Below are 26390 nucleotides of genomic sequence, written 5' to 3'. Positions count from 1 at the left end.
AGTATCGGATTAAGTGGTATTACTTTATTGGTATACTAGTTTAAGATATATTTAACGTGGCGTTAACACGACGTTTTAAGATTTACTTTAGTTTGAACTCACAATTCTGCAACGTTTTTTGACGTTAATGGCTTTATCTTAAAACCGATGTAGTTACTTCTATGAGTACTTATGAGTTTAGTTCTATTGCTAAGAGCTTATTCAACACGTTATGGTATAAAAATCTTTTATGACTTGGACTTAATGGATCTGGTGTATAATCTACGAAAAAGCTGAAAAAAAGAAGATTCAGCGACAGTTGAATTAATTACTTTAAAGTGTTGTCCTTTAATCGTAACTGCAAATACATAATATACTGGCAGGATCTCAGTGTTTCTGAAATATATCTAAAATTATCAATGACCAAGTAAGCAGATGAGGTGTTTAAACTCTACAAAAACAAAATGTATACAAGAATACACGCAGTTAGGCAACTATAAGCGATAATACTTCACGAGATTTAAGTCACACTTTTAATTGTATAACCAAACTAAATGAATTTAAGCTTGACATAAACATTAGTTACTTACATCGTGAATCAAAGTGACGCCGGCCAGTGAAAGTCAACAAGATATGATGATGATTATCTATCATGTCACATTAGCACACCCTTACGCCTTCATACAGGTCAAAAGAGGTTAAATACTCTTTTGTAATTACCAATTAATAACAATTGATAAAATCGTGGGTAGGAATGATAGTGGACATTATTTATATGAAATTGACTACTTTGTTTTGCTTGTAGCTTCGTTTCTTGGCAACGGATGTATTATCAAAAAGAAGTTCTGTTTCTTTATATATTAGTTCGGATCTAGGTACACTGCAGTAGTACCTTATTAAGGGAATCATAAAAAAAGATCAAATTCATTGGGCTCGTAAAGAAAATTTTGTAAAACAAGGCAAAAGTAAAAAAATAAGGTAATGAAATTGGTCACCTATCTTATTTATGATAAGTTGCTTAGCGCTGATTTTATTTTTATAACAGCGACTAAAATACATTACCTCAAACACTTAAAACTGTGTAGTTGTCATGGTTCACGATATGCCGCCTGGTTATAGACAGACCGACAGCGGAGTCTCAGTAATAGTTAAATATGTAGTTTTCCGTTTGTATCCTTTGAGCATAGTTATTACGGGTCGGTACCTCAAAAACCATTATGATTTGTGGAGAAACTTAACTAACTAATTTTATTCTTCTATGATAAGAAATTAACTCTACCTACCCACTTGCCTCTGTAGGCGTAATCTTCATATAGATCTTGTCTAGGTATACGCTCACATCTATTCGCAGACGGAAGACACATAAATTAACATAACATTAATTAATTATAATAAATCGCTTACACTTTTACTTTGCTGACGTCATAATATATTGATGTATCTTGTTTATGGTTTAGATTGTGATATACTTGTATGTCTGATTTGAAATTAGAGAAAATAGAAAACCGGTCAAGTGCGAGTCGGACTGTGACAGTGTCATACACTGAATGGGTTTACTAATCCTCTCAGAATATAGAATAAAAGAATCCGCTTAGAAATCCGCACCCAATCGATTTGTTTATCCTAACTTAGAATAACAGTTTGCTCCTGAGATATTTTATGTCGTCTGAGAAAATTTTAACTGTCTATCTAATCTATACTAATGGATAAAGCTGAAGAGTTTGTTTGTTTGAACGCGTTAATCTCAGGAACTACTGGTTCAAGTTGAAAAAATATTTTTGTATTGAATAGACCATTCATCGAGGAAGGTTTTAGGCTATATACCATCACGCTGCGACTAATAGGAGCGAAGATACAATAGAAAACGTGGAAAAAGTAGGGCAGGTATAAATAATAACTTATATCTTCTACCCACGCGGACGAAATCGCGGGCAACGGCTAGTATTTCATAAGTGCTCTGGCGAACCCCAAAAACCCACTTTTTTAGAAAAACGCTCACTAAAGTTGATTCCTTGTAAGTGGTAAAAACCCTCATACTCTCAATTCATTTCAATGTAAATATTTCTTGTAACAAAAAGTATCTTAAACTTATATGTGAATCATACTTTCAACCGCAAAAATACCAAACGCCATACAATTATTGAATACGACCACAAGAAACACAATACTCTATAATTTGACCTTCAGGCAACCACACTGTTGACCTTTGACCTTCAACCTTGAATACAAGCGGCAGCTCCTCGCCTCCTCACAGTGGATATTAATAATTATATCCAAGGCGCACACGAGAAAGTGATATGAAATAGAAATTCTATAATCACACTGCTTAAGCAGTCATTACGCATAAACATTATGGGTGGCCTGTAGTGATTGGAAATAATTGGTAATTGCTACTTCTCAATCACCCTTTAATTTTGGTTCTTGAATATCATGCAATTTTGGTTAAAGTTTTCTCGGGCGTTTACTACCTCCCTTTAAAGTGAGATTGCAGTTCTGAAAGAGATAAAAAAGGAGAGACTTGCAAATCTTTGGACATTATAATTCGACTCTTTGACAGTAGAAGACTAACTTTGAGAGGTACTTAACATTACTCCTAAAAGAAAACAATTTAATGAAATGATAAAAAATCACTTCAGAAAGTGGTACTAGAAGTAGCAGGTCATGTCATACATTTCACACTTTAAAAGATACAAAATTACTGCTGAACTAGGTATTTCTGAAATTATAACAAAACAGGAATACTTGCAGTGCTTGTCTCACATTCACAGTGAATAGTTTTGTTTTAACATCTTTATAAAGCTGTAAAAGAATATCAAACAATATTTGGGCTTGCGTTTTGCTACAAGATACTTATGTATTCTAGAACACCAAGCAAAAATGTTAATTCCCCATAAAATGCTCTTTTCTGCCGAGTTTTTTCTTACGAATCTCAGTGTAGATAATACGCTACGATTTCATTGTTAAAGTGTATTATCTTGTACTTATCTAATTTATGTTTTGGTACAAATTTATGTATGGTTACGCTTTTTAGTTTCACTGTTAGAGTTGAACTACTGGCTTACTGATAACCATCACACGAGATTTAACAGTTTTAAAGAGATAAACAATCTTATGCAGTTTATTTTATTGGCCTTTTATGGCTAAAATGATTAACATTCGTGTCTTGGAATATTGACCAATAATTATTCTTAATAGGAATTTAGAATTTAAAGAAAAACACATAATTTAGTTGATATAGTATTGAGAATCGGATCATGCAATTTCGATGTATCTATACAATGGCTCCTCGGCGCGCGTTGAAGTCTTTTCCTTAATGTGAAGTTAAGTCGTCGACAAACAGTAAAACAAACAGATAGTAATTGAAAGCTAGTTTTTCTGTCAAGTCAAACACTGTATTTATTAACATGTATTATTTTTATATTGATATTAGTCCCTTGGTACTTGGAATAACTTTGTATGGTAACATTAGCCCACTTAGTTAACTACCGTCAATATTTAACTGGAGTCTCGTTAAACCGTTTAATCGCGGAACATCTTAATCGGATCTCATCTAGTATGCTACGCTCGATATATGCAACTTATGAGTAGAGCTTTTTGATTACACGTATGTGTTAGATCGCGATCTATTAAAGCTGGATATATAGGGCAGCTGAACGCAGGTTAAGCTATAGCTAAAGTTCTGCATGATGAAAAAAATAACACTATTATATAAAACTGAGGTCTTGTTATGTACGATTTTTCATTAAAAATAAATCAAGGAGAGTGTCCCTTTTTATGAATGTAGAAGACAAATACCATGTATTTTATTCATGCATTTTTTTTCAACTTATGTTAACTTAAATCGAAAACCAGCCAAACACAAACACGCCGCGCCCGGATGAAAGTAAAGAAAACTACGATGAGAAAGGTTAAACTCTTCTCTACAGCAGTTTCTAAGTTAGATGATAGATGGCGTTGTACTGAGATTCGTTACTGATTTTCAATAAATTGTGGATCAAAGAATTTGTCTTATCTATGAAAAAATCATAAATCAGTTCAGTTTACACATAAATTATGTTCAGTAATGATCTTATTTTTACTTTGCATATTCGATGGTTTTCTTAGCAACTTTATTAATAAACCTACGTACCCTCCTTACATAGAACCTTTGGAGTCATTTTTTCCGAGTGAACAATGGAGTATTAGATTACTTGCCAATCAAGTTATATACCTATATCTATATGCATACCTATTTTGGTTAGTTTAATATTGGTTTTAATTATTTCAGCTAACCAACACTTGCCTTGGCAATGCACATGAGCAATGTTTTTAACAGCGAGATGCTCTAAAAGAGAGTACTGGATTACTGGAGAAAGCTTTCACTTAGTTACTCTGAAACTACTTTGCTATGTTAAAATATGTGGGCGCTGTAGAAACTGTTATTAAACCTGGCTTTATCACTTTATAACATTTTTCTCTATTAAGGATTTAAGAAATTGTGTGACATTTTGAGAAAAACGTTGAATGAAATCGGTCAATACTTAACTTGTTGGTTGCAGATTTGTAACAAGTACCACTTGGTTATGAAAATCTTGTTTTAGAACAATCTTGAAATTTTCTCATGATTAATGAAAAAATTTTATACATAAGATAATTTGTATGATATTATGATATACACACATAGAGCAAGTTAACTTGAGTGTACATATATATTTAAAAAATAGAATTTTGAAACGCATAACTGACGTAGCGCAAACGTAATCAACGCACTTTCTTTTTATAAACAGTTTAGGGATTTTAAGCATCAGGGCTTCGGAACAGAAACCAAGGAAGGATTATTCCTTTCTTAATAATAATTAGTATTTTAGGGCCAATAAATTAAAGCATCCTTGGCTATCAGAGCCCGACTATCCATGTTCACTATAACACACTACCTCATAACATGCAAAATATATTAATTATACGCTAAAGTTACAACTATCATGTCCTCAAACACCTACTTTATAAGGTCCGTCTGGTCTTTTTACACTATAAATATTCAAATAATGTACCGTTATATCACAATGCGTACACTGTTATAATTTTATATCACGGCGGTACGTGTGAAGATTTTGAATAGGGTCGTCCGTGCCAAATATTTGGAGTTTGCTTTACTTATTGAGAATTTGTAAGTAGGTGTGACATAATTGAAATGGTTTTTTTTGTGGAATTTAGGTTAAAGGCAAAAGTGTTATTTTTTGGTTGGTAATGGAAGATTTTATTTGGCCTTATGGTAAAGCTTAGAGTTTTCGAGTGTCATTTTTTTTTTAATCATTGGGAATTTATAAGTAAAAAAAATTGACTAATAAAAAATATTTGCATAACTTTTAGGCGTCATTTAAAAGTAGACAGCAGAAAATCATTTTACGTTTCAGAAAAGGGTTCAAATAAAAATGTTAAGTACAGAATGCTGTTTGGTTTATTTGCTATAAATAAAATAAATACATCAATAAATTATTTCACACTCATCCAATCATGCGCACATGATAAACAAAAACTCGTGATACACGATACAAAGAAAAATATAGAGAATATATAAACACATACAAAATAAACATACAAGAGATCGTATTTAAACATAAAATACAAATAAATATGAGAATTATACAGGTACAAGCATTAAATAATTATATACAAGAAAATATATAATTAAGAAAATATACATAAATAATTCAAGAATATTTTTGGTAGGAAATATAAGTACGTTGGTACATACTTTTAAATACTAATAAATATACGTATAAATACCCGTATACATATTATATTAATAAAATAAAAAAAATAACTAATAATACTATCACACATACATAACGAAGTTCCTTTTCAGCCAAATTAATATGAATAAAAGAAAAACATAAAGTGACTGAAAAGAAAAACAAAAAAAAAAGAAGAGCGAAGATCATTTACACTTAAATACATTCATACTTGATTCATTTATCATCTACTCAAACTAAACATCAGTTAAAGAGGTTCTGAAAAGTCTGTCCGTCTCGTCTTCGCAGTAAAAAAAGATAGAGACAGAATGAGATTTAAACGCGAATTAAATCTGATTGCAATTTCGGTATTTGATCGTTACTTGAAATAGAGAAGCGTCTGAGTAGACTTTCGACTATGAGGTTTAAGAAAAATATTTGGTAACCAGCTTAGTTAGCGTAAGCGGAGTAAGCCAAGCTGTTGGCTTCGTTCTTGGAGCGGGACCAGCCACCGTCCCAGCCCTGGGAGTGCTGGGCAGGGACAGCCACGTGATGCTCATGGGATTCATAACCATGAGGCTCCCAGCTGGACTCTTCCTGAGACTTCTTAGCCAGAAGGCTCTTGATGATAGTGAAGAGCTTGATGAGGAAGGCGATTTTGGCGATCAAAGCAATCTTGAAGAGGGAAGCAGCGATCACGACGATGGCAGCGACAACGATGGCGACGGCTTTAGCCTTAGCGAGGAGGAGAAGGGGGATGAGCATCTTCAACTTCTTCTTGATCTGCTTCTTCTTCTTGCCACGGCTTTCTTCAACTGAAGAAAAAGGGATTTGTTACACTTACTTGTTTAAATAAAAAATGAGGTATTTTTGATGATTGTTTTTTATCGGTTTTAAATAAAAAAATGTTTATGTCCATCATGAATCATCTTAAAAATCATCAATGTAGAGTTTCCGTAGTAAAAGGTGAATGTTCTTCTGATACAAAAAAAAAACATTTTAGCCAGGACTCGAACCTGTGTCTCCTGGTTCAACGCACTAGTCGCTTTACTATCCAAACTACCGAGTTCGCTGACCGAGACTTCTAATTTACGAGATTCCGCTTTACAAGCGATAATGGATAATAAACAATAATAATATTTTTAACATTTTCGTTTTCTACTTTCGAGTATAAAAATGTTGAATCTCAAATTTTAATTAAACGATTGAAGACACTATGAGTATTGAATCAATAATATTTATAGGGAGATTTGATATTGAGAGTTTGCGCAATACCTTCATCGTTGATAGACCTGGATTCCTGTTCCTCATCATCAGCACCAGCGTAGCTGAGTTCCAATTCAGTGGACTGGAGGAGAGCCGAGCTCCTTTCCCAAAGCTTCTCGGAAACTTGTTTTTTCCTCAAAGCAGGGTCTTCAGATAAGTCTTCCAGACTCCTGGCTTCTTTAGGGTTGTTGTTCAGAAGGGTGATTCCATCGAAAAGCTTGAGTTTGCGAGCAGCGCTGAGTTTGTCACTCACTTTGAGTGCTTGTTCCTGTAATTTGAAAGAATTATTAAGAAATTGTATAAATTTTTCATGTTTCCCAATTATTTGCGGATTTGTCAAGAAAAAAAAATACTAAAATATTTAAAGTTCCAGAAATCACTAAGGCAAAAAATAATGTTTAAAGATGTTAAGATATGAAAGATACAAGATGCCTAAAGCGTAAACATTTTTAAATGTCATGAGGAATGCTTGCGTGCGCAAAGCCCTTGGCAAGCCGTGACCTTTACAATGACAATCAAGAAAACTTTTCTTTAATAACAGTGAATAATGACCAATCGTTTGGTGTCTATAGCAAATTATATTGATGTGTCTAATGTGGCCTACTAATTATAAAACACTTTCACTTTATGACCATATTTAGCAGGATTTGACACTTGTCTTCCCTTTCTCTTATGTTCATATTGAATAAGGATTTTCTTTCTTTTGTGACATCAAACTTTACGAATTCCACAAGTATTTATTTATCAATTTCACTATTGTCGCCTTTAAAGTACTTTGCGTCAATGGATCAACACACTATATAAGACTAAAATTTTATGAATTCCTAACTGTCCATTTCGACAGAAATTCTGTTTGTCTAATCGTCCAAAGGTTTAAAGTCCAAATATTAACACAACACTAGCACTTCCTACCTTCAGGCACAGGCTCAAATCACTGTTACAGTTAGCCAAATTCCCAATGATGGCATGAAGCACTGACTCTTCAGAACTGACGGGGACACTGGACACGTATGCCACAACACTTAAAACCACTATAAAGGTCTTCATCTTGCTGCTGCGTTGGACTCGACTAATCCAAGATCGTTCGAACTGTGATGATCATTCGATTGAATCAGTATTTTTTATCTTAATCCCCCCACTCGACTGTTTACCAAATTTACATTTTAATGTCATATATCCCATACGGAAACTTGACGATACTATGCAAAAGTGCGTGGCATACTTTTTTTTATTAATATTTATGTATATTCGGAATTCACGTTCGATTTTTTTGTCTACGTGAAGGTTATAAGTTGTCGTGTGTGAGATATTGGGCGGTTGGGCACTTTCTCCAGATTCCTGGAGTAGGTATGTAGGAATGGATGGCTCTATGAGACATAAGATAAGCATTTAGTCGTGGTTTCGATCCGTCGTGAGGTGATTTTGTTTACGACTGTCTTTACGTGAACGTTTTTGTTTTCTGTGAACGTTTATTTGCATAAATTAGTCTTAAAATTATGATGAAGATAAATATTTGTCAAGTACTTTAAGTGAAATGGAAAATTTTGAACATTGAAGTCCATTTGTTCAAACAATAAACTTATGTCAAGTAATTTGCATGTTAGAATTCTAAGCAATTCTTAGGATGTAGGATTATATTTTCAATTCTTTAGAATTGGTCTACTAATACCTCCCGTTATAAACCCAATTTGGCAGTAATCTGACAGCAAAAGGTATTGAACATACTATTTCCACAGTACAAAAGATACTCGTTATGTGTTTTAGCAGTCTGATGTATAGTCTAGTGAATTTATTTAAAGTAGTACACATTTAACAGAAATCTCTTCGGTTGTTTTCTAAATCCCATTGGATATTTACCGGTGACCGTTCATGTAACACGTCGTGTGACCTATTTAATTTAATTATCCCTCTTTTTCTTGCAAATAAGTACCAGAAGATACAGTATTTGTGATTTTAAAATTGTCATTTAATTTAATTCGGCATAAAATCAAAATCATAAGTATTTGTTTCAAATATTCTGTTTTTTAAACACTTTTAAAACCTTACAGTAATTAATCTAGGTGAACGAATCCAAAATGTCATTCCTATGGAGAAGAACCGGCAAGAAACTCTTTTTTTCAGATTACTGAATAATTTAGTAATTACTTTTGTTGTTTTTTTGTCCACACATACTATCCAACTGTTAAAAGTAGGAGTCAAATTCTGTACATGAAATAGGAAATATTTTAGGATATTGCATGCAAGTAACAGAAACATAAAGAAGGATTTCACTTTTTTGTGTTTTTCTAACTACCTTTAGACTTTCATGCCACAGGCAGATTTTTATATTGGTTTAGGTATATTCAAGTAGATATTAGTCTCGAAGTTCATTCATAGTATCCAGCAGCCCGCTTTCAGGAAAAGTTATTCTGTACGATAGACACTTCGATACATTAAATCGATAATTTATCAGACGGTTCATCTGAAAGAACTGCTCTCCAATGGTCACAAGCTAAAAACAAAATTGTTTCAGAGTTATACAATGATTTAGACCGATAGTTATATTCTTTCAAACTATGAGATTGAGCGACTTGTGAGGATCTAAACACGACAGCCCAGGAAAACCTAATTAATCTTTATTAAATTACATAATTTATCTTTTTTTAATTGACCTAAAATTTAAGTACCAATAATATTATAATCATCATCTCAGGAGGATAAGCTGATGACAGCAGGTGTAATTTCTTAGAGTATAGAAATTGAAATAAAAACAACTTAAAAAAAAAATGATTAATTTTTTATTTTATTACTTCTCACGACACATGCTTTGGATCAGATATTTTTTTGTAGTTATCATAAAATATATTATGAGGATCAGGTAGTGGCGAAGTAAAGGCATGAATACTGAGGAAGTAATTTATTTATATTTTTTTTATTCAAGAAATAATTAATTTGCAATACTTCTTAGTATACTACTACTACTTAGTATAGTACAGTTAAAAGGTCATGAGGACCACAAGTCTTTGGATCGTAATGTATGAGATTCTTTTAAAACGATTGTAAAAATGGAAAGTATGTAAAACTTTTAGTAAATTCAGAATAATATCTTGTTTTTCCAACAAGTTTTATGAGTTTGAGTTAAGAGTATAAAACCATCGTCTTCGAACGGTTAATAAGAATAAATAGTAAAAAATGATTGAAATTGCACACAAATAATACAAGTAAAATAAAATTGAGCATAAATATTTATTTAAATAATAAATTAAGACTGAGGTACTTGTGCATGCTTACGACAAACATGAATAAATAGCACACATTCACACAAATAAATACACATTCATTCTATTTTGGTTCATTGGCTGAGATGTCCAGCGTAGGCCAAGGAGGCGGCATCACTGGCTTGTCTGCTCCAACCCTGGCTGGCTGGCTCGTAGGAGTAGCCACCGTGCTCCTCATGATGCTGAGGGGCAGCGTAAGAGATGGAGGAAGAGGAGGATCCCTTTCCTTTGGAGAGGAGTTTTCTGATCAGGGTGACGGCTTGCATGGCGAAAGCGATCTTGCCCAAGAAGACCGCCTTGACGGCGACGAAAGCGATGATACCGAGGAACAGAGGGATGAGAGCGGCCATCTTGAGCTTCAAGAGGAGGAGGAGGGGCAACAGCTTCTTGATCTTCTTCTTCTTCTTGCCACGGGCTGGAAAACAAATAAAAATGAGAGATCGGTAATGATTTACAAAATACCGAATTTTGGGTGATATAACAACTAAGTGTTATGTCCCCGACAATGTTATCCTAAATGGTGCAACTTTATATTTGAAGGCCGTAAGTCTCCGTAATAAATGAATGTGTATGTAATAAATATTAAGTCATTTATATTTCTAATTCCCCTCAAAATGTTTTGGGGATTTGTTTCTGACTAATGTTCAAGTCAATTCGAAATTTTGAAAATTAATAGAAATTCAAAAGGTTTCGCATCAATTATTGATTCTACTCAGAACGCGTGGAGAATTGATTAAATAACAATCGTGAAATCGTTTGTTTAAACATTTCGTTTGCACCTACTTGTAAAGGGCTTTGTCTAGCATCAGAGTATGTAAATATGTGCGGAAGAGAAAGCCGCGCGGTACCTAGGTTCCAACGTATTGTTTGAAACTCGTTTGGCACTTTAGTGGTAAAGTTTCTTCTTAGATTCTGACAATGGATTTGTTTATGGCATTGCTAATGGCAATTTGCGAGTTAACAAATGTGAGGACGTACGAGTTTCGAACTTCATTTTTATGTATTGAAAATTCGTAACCAACGAACGGAAATCATTTTTAATAAGTATTATTATGGTAATGAAGTTACGATCAACGAGATTTTCGATTTGAAGTAGGAGGAGTTTGATCATGGTCTAAACGTGTTTTTACAGTATATTAATGGCATCATGATTACCTTCCTCATCTAAGGCTCTTGATTCCTGGTCAGGTGAAGACAGACGCAACTGCAGTACGTGGTTCTCCAGGAAGTCTTCAACGTTGTCAGCGATCCTCTCGTTAATCTGGAACTCCCTGGCTTGGGGCTCTTCAGCCAAGGGCTCGTAGCTGCGAGCAGACCTGGCAGAGCCGGTGTTCACCAAGGACATGCCTTCGAAGATGTCCAGGTCTTTCACGACGGCCAGACGTTCGGTGAACTTCAGGGCTTTTTCCTGTGGATAATTGTTTTAGTTTAGTTTTTGTTTTTTTTATGAGATTTTTTTTTAGAGTAGGTATTTTGATATCTTCAATTGTATTGCCAAAATTTATTTGTTGACTAATATTTAATTCTATGCAACAGAAGACGATTTATTTTAATTTAAGTAATTTTTATCGATGAAATTATACTTCTAAATTATTTTATTTGGAAGAAATATGAATATTAATTTTTCACTATTTTCAAAAAGTGATATTGTCTGGCAAAAGATAATAATTTTAACTACAAATCCACAACAAGTAGCCACTCGTTAAGTTAATTGCTTTTACTGAAAATTCAATGAGCTTCGTTCAACGAAACTCATTTCGGATTCTGGTCACTGACACTTCACAACACTTGGGTATCCACAATATTCACCTTCAGACATAACGAAGTATCGGTTTCTATGCACTCAGTAACAGCACCCACTAGGTTTTCCGCAACACCATTTTCCTGCACTGGACTACAACTCACTGAAGCCACGATGGCTAGCAAAGCAATTTGCTTCCACATTTTTATTTTAATAAACTCAACTTCACTGGATGCCTGTACTTCAAGTGCCAACGTTGGCAAACTTATGATGATTTCCCAAAAAACTGATGGATTTTATCCTTCGCCTCCCCACCAAGATTTTTTGACAATATGACGTAAAGTGTGTGCGCGCTGTTTGAAGTCGTGTGCTAACTGATCAACCGTAGACCGTTTAAACTTACGCGTAAGGATAAGTAGAAAAATAAATATTGGATGATAGAAAGCGAAGTTTGCGTTTACGACATCTAAAACACTCATACGTCGCACTGTGCAAATTGAAACGAAAGAAAAAGTGTGATTGTTTGATTTTTCATAAGCTGGTACTCGGAGGTGAAAATTAATGGCGTAATTTCTAAAAACAAGTTGTAACGTTAAATTTTATAATGTTTGTTATAAAATATATTTTAAAGTGAAATTCATTGTTCGCTCTCTCATGAACTCTTTCTAATTTGATATGTAGCTATTTTTTTAATACTTTGTTTTCGAGGTCGTCTCCTAAACCGGAAAGCTTTTCGTATAGTTCGGAAACTTTCTGTCGCTACTCATAGATTATCATTTTTTACTTTTTTCGTATTTAAATTTGTTACCGATATTATGCTGTTTTATCGCATTTTTGACTATTTTTGAGGAGCATCTGTACCGTGCTGACGGCTCGAAGTTTAGAAAATACTGATAAAAAATCTGATCAAAATGTTGATTTGAGAAACTGAATAAACTTTCGTTTTTAATATTTAAATTCATTTTAATTGATTTTTATAATTTAGTATAAAAACACGACCGATTTGTTATAAGACTATTGTCTAAGACGTATCGTAATTTATTTGAAACACATTCGATTTAAATTTTATTTATTTTATTTTTGAAACTCTTTTAATGATATTTTTTACATAACAATAGGAATAAACTAACAATTTATAAGTATTGCTTGAAATATTAACTAACTACAAGACAATAATTACACATCAAGAAATTAACAAAACCATCGAAGAACAAAATAAAGTAAAACAATAACTTCGTAAATATAGTTCATAGTAATATATTTTTTAATATAAATGCGAAAATAACTCAATCTGTTTGTTACGCTCTGGTGGCTAAACCAACCATCCGTTTTGTATAAAACTTGGGTTATATTTTAATTACACATCAAGACAAAACAGTAACTTCTTTTTTCTCGCAAAATTCAACATCAAACGAAGTAAAGTCGCGTACAAAAACAACAAACGATCCTTTTCTCAAAAATAATAATTAAATTATATAAATTGACAGAAAAATACAAAAAGAAGCAACGCATAGCAACAAATGTCTAGGTCACAATTATTATAAAACGATTAAATAATTGAGCTCAAGTGTACGAATTGTGCCGCTTATGTAACGAGAGAAAGCTTACGTGGAATACTTCAAAACCAAGAGTCATCGAGACGCCTGCAAGCGTTGCAAGGAAAGCGTATGTTAACGTATACAAATTAGGCACTGTGAATGAATTCTGTAGTAAGATGCAGTTATGTCGCGGTTAACGATTGATTGTAATGTTCTGTTGCAATCTGCTTGGTGATTTTGTATTGGTTTTGGGGTCGGGTTTTGTAGAGTCAGCTTTGTAGTTTGATTGAGTAGGAAAGAAGGTTGTATATGTGTGTATTGTCTTGTCTTAATTAAAAATGATTAGTTCATTAATTTCATTTCATTATGATAATATTTATTTTTGAAAAATTAACTATGGGTAGATGGGACCTTAAGACACGAATACGTTTTAAAAATATTGAACTCTCAGTTAGATACAAACAAATCGGTTTGATGAAAAATCATTTTTTTATAGTAATAAACGACATTCCTTTCACCGAAAATCTTCATACTTATCACACTTAATTACGTCCTGCATGTTCGACATAGAAATAGTTTTATTAAGAAAAGTTCTACCTCAAAATCATCAAACACATTACAGAAGAAAAAATATCTTTAATAACCTAAAGACCTGTATTCATGAATTAAAAGTATACCACAAATATTAACACATGCAGTATAAATGTAGAATTTTAATGTAAAACATGTGTGCACGGCGCTATTCACTTGAGGGGTAAACAAAATGCTTCGAGAACGGTCTCGAGATGCCGTTGGTAATTTGAGGCCAGAGTACAACCAGTCAAACACGTTGGTTCTGAGGCCTCAGATGCAGAGGTTTTACTCTCGGACGATGATGGCGGTATATTTGATGTCAGTCTTTGTGAGGTGATATTCTAAGGTGCAGTATTGTTACTAGTATTCATCTACAGGTGACTTTTAAGCATTTGACGTCTGTTGAAGCTGAGATGAAAATACTTTTGTATTTGTTTTAGTCGCACTTATAGCAAGAGAGGAATATAGTTCGGTCCTATGGAGATGTCGGTGTAGTTAAACTTTTTATGCACGAATATTGTCAAAATTTGTCAAATTTTAATAAGATTTTAGCAGTAACTATTTGATACTAGGATTTAGATATGTTGTTAAAGCGACAATCTGTGTAAATTTCAGCCGTCTAGCTGTTGCTTTTTCGGGCAGTGGTTTAGTAATACGATTCAGTTTTTCTCCTTCAGGTGCAGAAAACTAAAAATGCTATCATTTATTTTGTTCTATGTATGTTTTTTGTTTAGCCGTTACTTTCCTACTCCACGGTAGAGGCCTCTATTCTGTCCGTTCTATAGTCATGCCTCTTCTCTTATTGCGTTTAATAAAAAAGCAAACTGAGAGATAAAGATGATTCAATCTGCTAAGCTAAATTATTTTTATATAACACATTATTACAAACCCACAGCAGGATCTAAAGTTTATGCTTAAGCATGATCCTCCATGTAAAATGAGTATGACTCCTTACGTCCTCATTTCCGTACTTACTCACGTCTAAGGATGCGGAACAAGGAGTGTTTATTACATCACACCAAGTATTCAGGACGCTTTCTATCATAACCCACACAAAAACCTACCAGCCATCATTCTTGTACTGTTTGCTCAGATTTCACAGAAACTTACAAAGAGCTTGTTATCTAGCGCCTTGTCCGTTACCATGGACACGGTAGATCCGGTATTACGTATCTTGCGATATCATGGCAATTGCAATGGACAGTGTGTACGTCATAATGATTTTGTTGCAGTGATTTTCTTTAAAACGTTTTTTGCGTAACTAAATGAAGAACCTTTGAAAAAGCCGATTTTTAGCTGTGTTACTTTGAAAAAATTACTCTAACAGGCCTTTTCCAAGTACTATATTTTTCCAAGGCTAGTTTTAATCGCAACTGTGTCTTAATTTCACTTGAATACCACAAAGACAGCATAACACTATGGTCTTATTTTACTCGATTTTGTTCTTGAATTCTTTTACTAATATTTTAAACGAAAGTGTGTGTGGTAATACTACTGAATAAATTGTAATGAAAGTTTACAATAATATAGCTTATACATCAAAATAACAAATAGGCTAAAAATATTGTGTTAATTGTCCACCATCTGTATAGTGCAACTGTATTTCAATCTCAATATGGTCAGGCTGTTATATTTCCAAAATATTAGTTCGTTTCTACGACCTGCTAAAATCAGCTACTCACAATACGAAACGAGCTCAGACGAAGTCGCGGACACCAGCTAGTACAGGCACATAACCGATTAGTTCCAGAGCAAAATCAATTACACTAACAATTTCGTATGGGATTCAAATATGATTGTAGGTTGCGTTAAACCATTCAAACATAAGTGTAGTACTAAAGAAGTAATCACACGTAAACATAAAGTTTAAATTATAAATAATGTAGAAGATGACTTGTATAAAGCGGTCAAAGAAGGCAAAGGTCAGAGAACAGTTGCGATTGCTGTACCGATTGCAATGGAGCTTTTAAATTAAAGTAAATAACTTTAGCTTTTTGAAAATAATTATAAGATAATTACATGGAGATATTGGTAGGGTAGAAGAACGATGGTTACATGGCTGGGTTTTAGTCAGTAGAAGACTGACACTCCTTTCCGCTTAACCCAAAGCGAAAGGAGTCATTTGATGATTTTCCATCCGAAAAAATAAATAAAAGAGGGCAGAGTAAAGAGCCAAGATGAGTCTCCATGAGAGATTTTATGTTATGCCCGACAGGGCCCACAATGCTCCAAAACTAATGGATATCCTTCTGTACCTACCACCTAAGTTCCCTTTGTGGAATGCAATAAACGTATTGAGTATTAAGAGATATTTTTAAAGATCGATCTAGTGAGACTCTTATACGTGACACTAAACGATCGTTACGAATAGGTTAAGAAACCAGACCGTTGGATAACCTCGTTCCTTATTTGTTATTTGTAGTTAAAGCGAAACAGAGATACATGATATACGAAAAATTTCAACTGCCTAGCTATCACGCTAAATGAGATATAGTCTTATGACAGCCAGACTCACCGACGGACAGGTAGAACCTTAGAAATAAGGTTCTGTTTTTAATCATTGTTACAAAAATGGTATTATTATGCTGAGTAAAGGCCTCTTTCCATACAAAAGAAAGAAGTTTTAATTGAAAACCTTGGGTCCTGGATCAGGATACGAATTTGGAAATTTTTAATCCAGACCGAAAATTCATTTAAAGAAATAAAAATGATGTCGCATTTTGAATTTACTGTCTAAACTTTGACCTGCAACTAACATACAACAGCAAACCAATGACTTTATTGACTTTACTGAATTTTTAAACAACAAAATTTTCAAAACCAATTTCTCATAAATCATAAATCTTCATATCTCTAAAGAGGTCAACAATACACCCACATATATAAAAATGTCACACATAGCTGAGGTTAATGGGAATGTGTGTCAGTGCCCTTTAGTACCAATGCGTCCAATAGGCTTGCTTTCTACATAATTAGAGGCTATACCGGAACTCTGGCTTGCGTAAGGTGATGGTGGGAAACTGGCCTGACTGGATTTCGGCTGGTAACTCTTTCGATGAAATAAAAAAGATTTTTTGGTGCTAAACATTTTTGATAGGCAAGTCGGAAGACAGGATCTTGTGGTGTTATTTTAGTGAAGGATTTCTCTTAAAAAATATCCAATTTTTATGAGAGGATGAAAACTATTTTGTGTTAAATTCTATACTCTTAAAAATATTTGTGTTGATTAATAATCATGGGAAAATTATTTTAATATATAGGTACTGCGATATAAAGTAAGTGTTTCTTATTGGGATTTTGACTGACTTACAATATTCTTTGAAAGCTTAATAGAAGGCATTTGAGGTGTTATGTCGACTGAGAGCTTTAGGGATGTTAAAAACACTGTGTACCAAGATCTGAATAATGGTCGTTTGTCGCTTACCAGCAGAATGATAGGTCCGACCAATTCCAAAAGGGTACGATAAATAAAATTTAACATGAAAATTTCTAATGCTAAGTACGGCTAAAACTGTATAGAATGTCATTTGTCATTTGTCTAGAAGATGTCGAGAATCCTTGATATGTGACTAAAAATCTCGGAAGACTTGTTATTAGTCACCTAAAAATAGAGTTCTGAAAAACTGGAGAAAGGTCTTAAGTTGCATACATCTTCCTTAGTTTAATTACATAACCTACTGATGGGTATAAATCTATATTTAAAAAATGGGATTCTACTCTTAACTGTATAAGTTGCGTTTATTACTACAGCAAAGTTGTATACCGTCAAACCAAATCTCAACAACAAACAATCATTATCAAAATAAAAGAAAAAAACCTAGACATTTATTACGCGAAACAGAATAAAACAAAAATCGACTGACCCAATACATGAGATAACTCAAAAACGTAATATAAATCTCTACTTATCCTCCGTATAACTATCATATGAAAGTGCCGTGACTCAGAGCTACTTGCGAGCGACGCCGACCTTGACAACGGGACTTCGAGGCTCGATACACACGGCGGGAATCTGTTGAGCTTTTCGAATAAATACTTTTTTGTTTTATTCAAATGTTTTAGTTCGATATTGCTGTATATTAACATGGTACGGTTAATGTATAGTATATTAGAGGTTAAGTACTCAGTTCGAGTCAAGGGAATAAAGTTGTTTTTATATTTGTTTTAATTTGCTCGTCACGAGAAAAAGTATCTTTTTACACCTTTGGTAAAAAATAGCGTCAGATTATGTTAATGTCACATTTAGTAATAGGTATTTTTTGCTTTATTATATACAGTTAATCAAGCGCCTAGAACTATACTAACATATGTCAAAAGCCAATAAAATATATCCTAATAATAGAATCCAGTTATTCAAATTGACCTTGAGTTTAACGGTACGAGTATGTTATTATATTTTTAAATATTATTCAAAGCTTATTAAATATTCAAACGTAAAGTGTTATTATGTGAATGTATTAAAACCTAGCTTTCTCTTCATTTCGCCATTTAATCGTCCTCATTTTTATTCTAATAATTTATTGTTTTTCGTTTTTTTTCTAGATTTTCATTGATAGGTAGATCATTTGGATGGCAATTTGAAATTTCAAAATTATGCATGCATATATTGTGATTATGCACACCATTTGAGTGTTTTTTTCGAATAAAATTAAGTTTTAGTAAGGAAATTAAATCAAAAGTTTCTTATATAATTAACAAATATGTATTTATCTCAATTTTATTCATTAATTCATGTTTTATCTTATACACACACTCACCTGTAACATCAAAATAAACATCATCAATGTTTTTTCAAAAGGAATTCTACACATTAACTTTAGCCAAGAATATTAATTCGATTTACGAAATAATATTCAATATGAATACAAAAAAAAATACACCAAAGAAGCTTTCGCATAAAAAAAATCGACTGGTGTGATCAGACGTCAAAATTCAGGCGCGGCCGGCACTTTCGCGGGCGCACCTTTACCACCTGACTCGCGCCGGAAACGAACTTGTACACCCGGGGCCTACCATCAGACCTCAAAGCAAGACCATCGGAATTGGTGAAAAGAGACGCCGCTATACGAAATGCATAGTGTTATCTCGCTCCTACTAATTCTGCAGTTTCATTTTAAGGTTAAGTGGTAGGTGTTCGTGGGTTTTGTAACGATGACATACCAGTAACACGTGATGAAAGGCATTCAAATTATGTGAGTTTGGGAGATGATAGGAAGTCAGGTTTTATTGGTTGCAAAAGTTATTAGTTTTAATTGTGAAGTTACGTATAGGAGATGAAAGCTTGGGAACGTTTTGTCGAACTTTTTTCGTTGTCTACTCGAGTTGAAAAACTTGGCTCATAAGTCATTGCGCAGTTTATGTAAAAAAAGTTAATCTGTCTTAGAAAACCATTACCACAAATGTACAGACAGTAAATTCCTTTTTTCAAGGGAAATTATTTGTCCAGCTATGAAATACTATTTCATTATATAATCAGCAAATTTTTCAGATCTTTAATTTAGCCAGAGTATCCTTTTCTACAATTACCGATTTGCAGTCTCCATTAATTATCAGAACGCGCTGGTTAATGACTTACATTACCTGATTTTTTACTAACCTTTCATGAAATATTTTATCTCCAAGTATCCGTGGGTTATCTTCAAGGTTGTAGCGAATTTATCCGCTACTACATATCAACTTACTAAAATTATTTTCCTCCTAACGAATATAAACCAATCCTACATCGGAAGCAAAATCCAATTAAAAACCAAGTTACCGAATTCACTTTCAGAACTTCCTATCGAGTTTCTAATATTTCTACAATGTTAATTGAAGCTAAATATATTAATTATGTATTCGTATAATTACATAGCATTATTACGGCTATAAATTATATTTAGAGTGAAAGTCCGATGCTTGTTATAAAACGCATTATAACCAATATTTTGGGGTATACGTAATAAGGTTATGTGAATTCCGTGTGAGTCTAAGCAACGTAGCAAATCGAAATGCCTGATTTATAAGAATTTCTATTGCTGATTCAACACGTGCCTTCCTGTTTGTAACGTCATAATTGGTATGAATACGGCTTTCGGTATGAACATTTTATTTTATTGCACGGATAGCCGAATGGTATAGATCTCTGTGCATGCATTGTGCGTGATTCAAACGTAGTACAAGTATTTATGTGATCCAGGATTGCTTGTTCTGAATCTGGGTTTTTGTGTACACGACTCGAATGTTTGTGAAACCCCTCACGATATCAGAATTAAATCCTTTGAAGTGGTATTCCTTTTAACAATAAAAAATTGGAATTCAATAATGATAATACTAGCCTATAATGGTGCAAATGCTGTGTGCTAGTCAGATTTTGAGGTAGTTATAAAGTTTAACACTAATTTGTACTATCATAAAACTCAAAAAAAATCTCATTTAGTGAAATTCACTCCCAAATGCAAAACAGAAAACATTCAATTTCATATTCCAAATCGAGTAAAATCTTTTTTACAAACACAAATTAAGGTCAATAGAAAATTGGAAAACTTCTTGACCTAAAACTCAAAAAACATTGCGGTAGAGAGAATCAATAATATCTAATAACAGAAACCAGTAATGACTTTGGAAAACACTTGTGCTTATTGGAACCACCGAGCACCCATTCATCCCAGTGAAAAGCTAAGGAATGCCTCAAGCGAAACACATCCGTATGGCTTTCGAAGCAAACGTCCTAAACACATGTCGTTTGCTTGTGTCGCAGACCTATTCTGCTATCTGATACTTTTACATTGTATGGGTAAACATCTTAAAACTCTACTTTTCATGACGGCATTTTTCTGTGCCGTGTTTTTCGGGGTTATTTTTTTATCGTGCTAGGTAAGTTTGAAGTGCTGGTTTTTCAGAGGTGTCGTTAGAATAGTCCCGTTCTCGACTCCACTGTCGAGTTAAATATTGTAGTCAGGAAACTCATGTATACTAACCTTAGAGCAAGATTATCTCTTGTTTTTATTTCGAGGTAAGATTTGAAAAAAAACATCGAATAATTTATACATTAGCTTTTGTTTAGAATACTTCATTTATTTTTTGATAATCAACCCCCTATCATAATAGCTTCCATTTCTCCTCGACTCAAATCCTAAAATCCAAACAAACAAGTTTCAAACATCGTCTTACCAACAATTCTACTAAACAGAATACTGGCGTTACGACGGTAAATAAGTTGTAAGCCAGAGATCCGGTTCCACAGTCAGACGGACTAAATTGTTCGCTGTCTAGTACTATTACTGTAGGTAACCTCGTGAAGGTATGTGTTACGCAAGATGACCTATAATATGAATGTGAGGATGAGAAAAAGGAAGATTAAGGTGAAATAAGGAGTAGAGATGAAGGAGAGGAAGAAATAGGTTCAGCTGATGTAGAAGAACATAGCAGGAATGATAAACAGAGAGATAATGATGACGTTGGTCATGAATGAAAGTTTTCAATAGAAAGAGCATCTAATAGAACTAACTTATAAGCCTCACGTACTTTAGAGTAAAGTAGGTAGGTAACCCATTCCACCATCACCTCAAACAGGTTCAATGATATGCAAGAAAGACAAACGGTAAAAGGAAATATTATCAGGATACCTGGATTCCAATTGACTACATTGTAAAGGGCTGTTCAAGCCAGTATTTTAATTGAGAACATTGTCCATATCAACAGGATTCTAATTAATCGATTCTCAATTACAAGAACCTATTAATTATCCTAGTTTGACGAATGTCTTCATGAATACAATGTTGGAGTATCAGACTCTCATCATTAAATAAAATCACATCTAATACTTGCTTTACTTTGTTACTAATTATCGCAGTATGGGAACCTTTTTTATCGTGATCATTTTTCTATGAAAGTGTTAATTAATTTTCTAAATGCTGTTAAGTCAATCAAGTGTGTAAAAAACTTATTGAAGCTTTAGCAAATAGTATCGAATGGACTATTTGTAATGTATACGGTATGTTCATTGAAGACATTTTGAATTTAAATTACCTATCTACATTACTATCTACTTAAATAGTTTCTATTATTTCCGTGCCCGCAGAATGTTTTTTTTTGTATCTAATAGACATAATATGACATTTCGAAAAATGACGTATTAGAATTGACAATTGACACAGCATGTAAATTGTTAACAATAGTTAAGTTCCTGTTTGATTGACATGTATTTAATTAACTGAAGTATAACTAAATGATTATAATATCAGCTATCACAAATATCGATATATGTATTTATATCATTTTGAGGTTTTATGAGACATTGTAAACTGTTGGGAGAGTTAATATGAAAAATATACACGAATAAGTATTTTTAAAAGTTGTCTTTATTGACTTTTTACGTGGATCCATCGTAAAATAAATTAATCATCGCACAAACAAAACTGTTAACATCCTTCGCATTAAATAAACATTGGTTTGTAATAAATATGACTTGACTTGTACCCATACACATACAAAAAAAAAACAAAATGACTAAGAACAAAAAATAAATTGAAATAAAAATAGATAAATATATAAGATATCTTTGGAACTGAAAACTTAAAATAATAAAATGTACTATCATTTGCCCGCTTCAGAAGCGAAACGTACTTAAACATAATAAATAAAAATACTTATATACAAAAAGAGCATAGACTAATAGTATCAGTCATTACTTAAAATAACAAAAAAGATATATATAAATATAACTTAGCATGTGTATCGAACGGTGGTCAATATATACAAGAAGAAGATTTTATCGTAGAGCGTAATAAATTAACTTTACCTAAAATAAATAAGTTAATAATTTAGGTTTACGCCTGTTTGACGTGGGCTCCGTAAGCCAAGTCTTGGGCGTCGTTGTTGGACCTTCCCCAGCCACCGCTGCTTTCCCAGCCGTGGTGTTCTTCGTGAGCGGGCTCAGACCAGCCACTGCTCTTCTTGGATTCGAGGAGTTTCTTGAGAGCGCCGAAGGCGGCGGCGATGAAAGCGATTTTACCGAGGAGGTAGGCCTTGAAGACGGCGAAGGCGATGATACCGAGGAACAGAGGGATGAGGGCGACCAGCTTCAGCTTGATGAGGGCCAGGATGGGGAGGAGCTTCTTCAGCTTCTTCTTCTTCTTGCCACGGCCTGGAAAATTAATGAACAATCCAATTAAAATCAAACACTTCAAGTTTTACAGTTGAGATTCCATTGAGCTCTAAAATATTTGAAATAAATTCCAAGACACAATGGAAAAATGAAACAAGAATTCTCAGTAAAGTACAGTTCGAAAAAGTATTGATGTCTCTCTTAATCCCATAGAATTCTCACGTCGCTCACTAATTATATCAAAAACAAATCAACTTAACAAAAGAATAACCGTCCGTTTAATTTCACATAGCGAACAGAGAGGAATCTTGCTTACAAAAAAGCTTTCCCACAGCATAAACGCCTTTGTAAACGTAGCAATGGCAATTAAAAGAAAGCTATCTCAAGTTTTGGCATTCATAGTTGAATTAATTAATAATTTCTTCGAGAAAGTTCAACATGTGTGTCACGAACTAAAGGTCAAATGTGAGGAATTTGGCGGTGCGCAAAAATATTGGAAATTTTGACATTTAGCATACATTTAATCAGATTTTATTTGAGATTAAAATATAAGCTTTCTCAGACCGAGTGACATGATATTATCGTGAAATCGGCTCGTGTGTGTATACTTTATTCTCAAGTGTCGGTATTAAGTTTAATAACACTGCCATTACATAATTAGTGACAGGTTAACGCAGATTAAATGTCTCCTACGTGCCGCCTGCAGATAGAAATCTTCAAGACACTGAACTTCTCGAGTACTAAACTGGTCTAGCAGGCTCTTATACAAACAAACAGGTTGCAGTGAAAACGAAATCTTGGAGATAATTGTGTTACGTCATTTCACACGTCTGTCGTATGAACAAGATGTATAGTTTGCTGATACTGAAATTGAAATTCAGTTTTCAGTTTCAGCTTTTGATGAAGATAGATTTTAACGATATGATGATGAATTATTAATAGATCCAAAAGAATTAAATAGTGCCAAAATGTATTTTTCATGGTTAAGGAAGTTAATACTACAGACAAATTATTATTTGCGTAATGGTGAAATTGCTAACGGAAATACAGAAATACTTAAATCGTCTACCGGGTCATTGGGTGTGTTCGCAAGTTTGCTTATGTAAGTCAAATCCGAAAGAGATTTATCGCTTAACGTAAACATGAAATCTATAGTGAAAGTAAATACCGTTAAAAAACTGGTACTTGATTTTGAAATTAATATCCGAATTTGATTTGGTGCGTAGTTTTGAGTTTCACCGTTTTGAATTACTGTACTCGTCGTATGTTAAGCTTTTGTAAATATTACTTTAAGAAAGCGTACGCGAGTTTGTTTGAAATCTCACAACTGAGTGTGAACGCAGTCCTCGTAAGTGCATTTTCTAGGTAACAAGTCATTACTATTGAGCTTAAATGTTTCAGTTGTTTACTAAAATCTTGGTTTAAAAAAACTGCGAAACAATTTGAGACATCAGGAATCAAATTTAGTGTTTCTAAATTCCTAAATCCCTACTATATTCTTTACTTTTCCCGTTAGTCCAGTGAAAATTCCAATATAAACATTGGAAGCGCACAATAAACACCTGAATCGCATTAACATATTTCATTCTCAGATTTTATCGTGTTGCGTGGGAATATCTTAATACATTCTGTACGTAGATTCTGTATGCTTAATGGCGTAACTAATACTTTTATTGCCGGCATGCATATTACCATATCCAGCATCTTTAGAATTTGTTCGCGGATAATTATGTGTGAATTTATTTGTATGATTGAGATTTGATTATCAATTTCATCTTTTTGTGTTTCTACTACGAGTATGTTAGCGATCATTGTATTAGACTTAAACTTTCATGGAGTTTAAGTATAGTTACTTTAGCAATGCTTGGCACGTGACTGACTTATAATGAGTTAAGTAGATTTATCGTACAAGTAGATGATAATAATATTCTAGTTTAAATCTCTGTAATAGTTTAAACGGCTAACAATTTACGGTTACTTAAACTCGAGTTAAATTAATCTGTTATACTTTATAGCTGCTCTTTTTTCTAAATTGCTGCTTCAGTGCTTGGGATTTATTTAAGTATTTTACTGAGTTTCTTATGATCTGGGCTACATTTTTCTTCGTGTGTTTTTGTAAGATTAATTTTTGCTTTAAATTCTTGAACAAATTAATTATCTTTAAGTGTTATAGTATTAATAGGTGAATACATACCTTCTTCTTCGACAGAGTTGTCTTCAGTGAAGGATTTGGGCATTCTGAGCTGGAGTACATGGCTGTCCAGGAAGTCCACGACGTTTTCCATAATCCTCTCTTCGACCTTCAGTTCCCTGGCTTTGGGGTCATCGGGCAGGGGTTCGTAGCTGCGAGCTGATCTGGTGTTGGAGCCGGTGTTCTTGAAAGTCACGCCATCCAGGATGTCGAGGCTTGATGATGCCGCCAGTTTGTCAGTAAACCTCATTGCTTTTTCCTGAAAACGAAAGAAGTGATAAGTATTTTTGAGATTCAGGTCTAATTACTTAGTTAATGCTGGGAGGATTCGAGTTTCAATTGAAATGAGGTCATAAAAGATTACTTTGATGATAAATCTTTATGGCTAATTTGAAAAATAAATTGTTGATTCACTTTGCAAATTATTTTATATTTTAATTAAATATTTCTAGCAATAAAATTTTCATTTCAAATGAACAGCACTAATAAATCCGCAATTATTTTTCAAAGTCCTTTCATTTAGCATCAAAACTAAATTCAGGCTCGTTTTCAAGCCTGATAAATCCAGGAGCTTATCACAAAACACTGTCACTGTCACTGCACTGCACACACACCTTGAGACACATAGAAGTATCTGTATCCAGACAATCCTTGAGGGATGAGATGATTCTCTCGGCGGCGCCATCCTCCTTGGCCATGGGCAATGCCCCGGCGACTGCCACAGCACACAATAGCACTACAACCTTCATCTTACTCGATGGCTAAACACAAATTGTTAAAGATCAGTGTATGAGCGTCAGTTTTATTTTGTGTTCCCCCTCCCCGTGTTTCCATATGTCACGCACTGAGCTTCGGTCGCGATGGAGTGTGAGACCTATGACGAAATACAAACATGCTTGGGGGTAAGCGTTTTAGCAGGTATTTGTCAGGTTTTATGAAAATGTGTTATGGTGGCATGGTATTACGGTCAATGAGTGTTGGTGTTTTGTAGATTTTACTTTTGTTTTAGTGGTTTTATTGAGCTCTAGTTTTTTTTTAGTTTCTGTTTT

General features: G+C 33.7%; 3 protein-coding genes across 3 annotated transcripts; all 3 read right to left on the bottom strand.

Moving 5' to 3' along the window:
- Nucleotides 1-5678: 5678 nt before the first annotated feature.
- On the bottom strand, nucleotides 5679-8629 carry LOC113496957. The gene is made up of 3 exons (XM_026876400.1): nucleotides 7869-8629; nucleotides 6966-7224; nucleotides 5679-6505 (listed from the first exon to the last, which is right to left on the bottom strand). Exons 1-3 carry the CDS (start codon nucleotides 8001-8003, stop codon nucleotides 6141-6143), a joined length of 759 nt encoding a protein of 252 aa, XP_026732201.1. The 5' UTR covers nucleotides 8004-8629; the 3' UTR covers nucleotides 5679-6140.
- Nucleotides 8630-10162: 1533 nt separating this feature from the next.
- LOC113496873 lies at nucleotides 10163-12274 on the bottom strand. The gene is made up of 3 exons (XM_026876287.1): nucleotides 12023-12274; nucleotides 11369-11621; nucleotides 10163-10628 (listed from the first exon to the last, which is right to left on the bottom strand). Exons 1-3 carry the CDS (start codon nucleotides 12155-12157, stop codon nucleotides 10288-10290), a joined length of 729 nt encoding a protein of 242 aa, XP_026732088.1. The 5' UTR covers nucleotides 12158-12274; the 3' UTR covers nucleotides 10163-10287.
- A 10329-nt stretch (nucleotides 12275-22603) lies between these two features.
- LOC113498701 lies at nucleotides 22604-26161 on the bottom strand. The gene is made up of 3 exons (XM_026878821.1): nucleotides 25956-26161; nucleotides 25345-25600; nucleotides 22604-23189 (listed from the first exon to the last, which is right to left on the bottom strand). Exons 1-3 carry the CDS (start codon nucleotides 26088-26090, stop codon nucleotides 22873-22875), a joined length of 708 nt encoding a protein of 235 aa, XP_026734622.1. The 5' UTR covers nucleotides 26091-26161; the 3' UTR covers nucleotides 22604-22872.
- Nucleotides 26162-26390: the final 229 nt, after the last annotated feature.

Source organism: Trichoplusia ni, chromosome 1 (genome assembly GCF_003590095.1).
Source record: "Trichoplusia ni isolate ovarian cell line Hi5 chromosome 1, tn1, whole genome shotgun sequence".
Lineage (NCBI taxonomy): Eukaryota > Metazoa > Arthropoda > Insecta > Lepidoptera > Noctuidae > Trichoplusia > Trichoplusia ni.
Note: the sequence above shows the minus strand (reverse complement) of the source record. Positions and strands in the feature narration are given on the sequence as shown.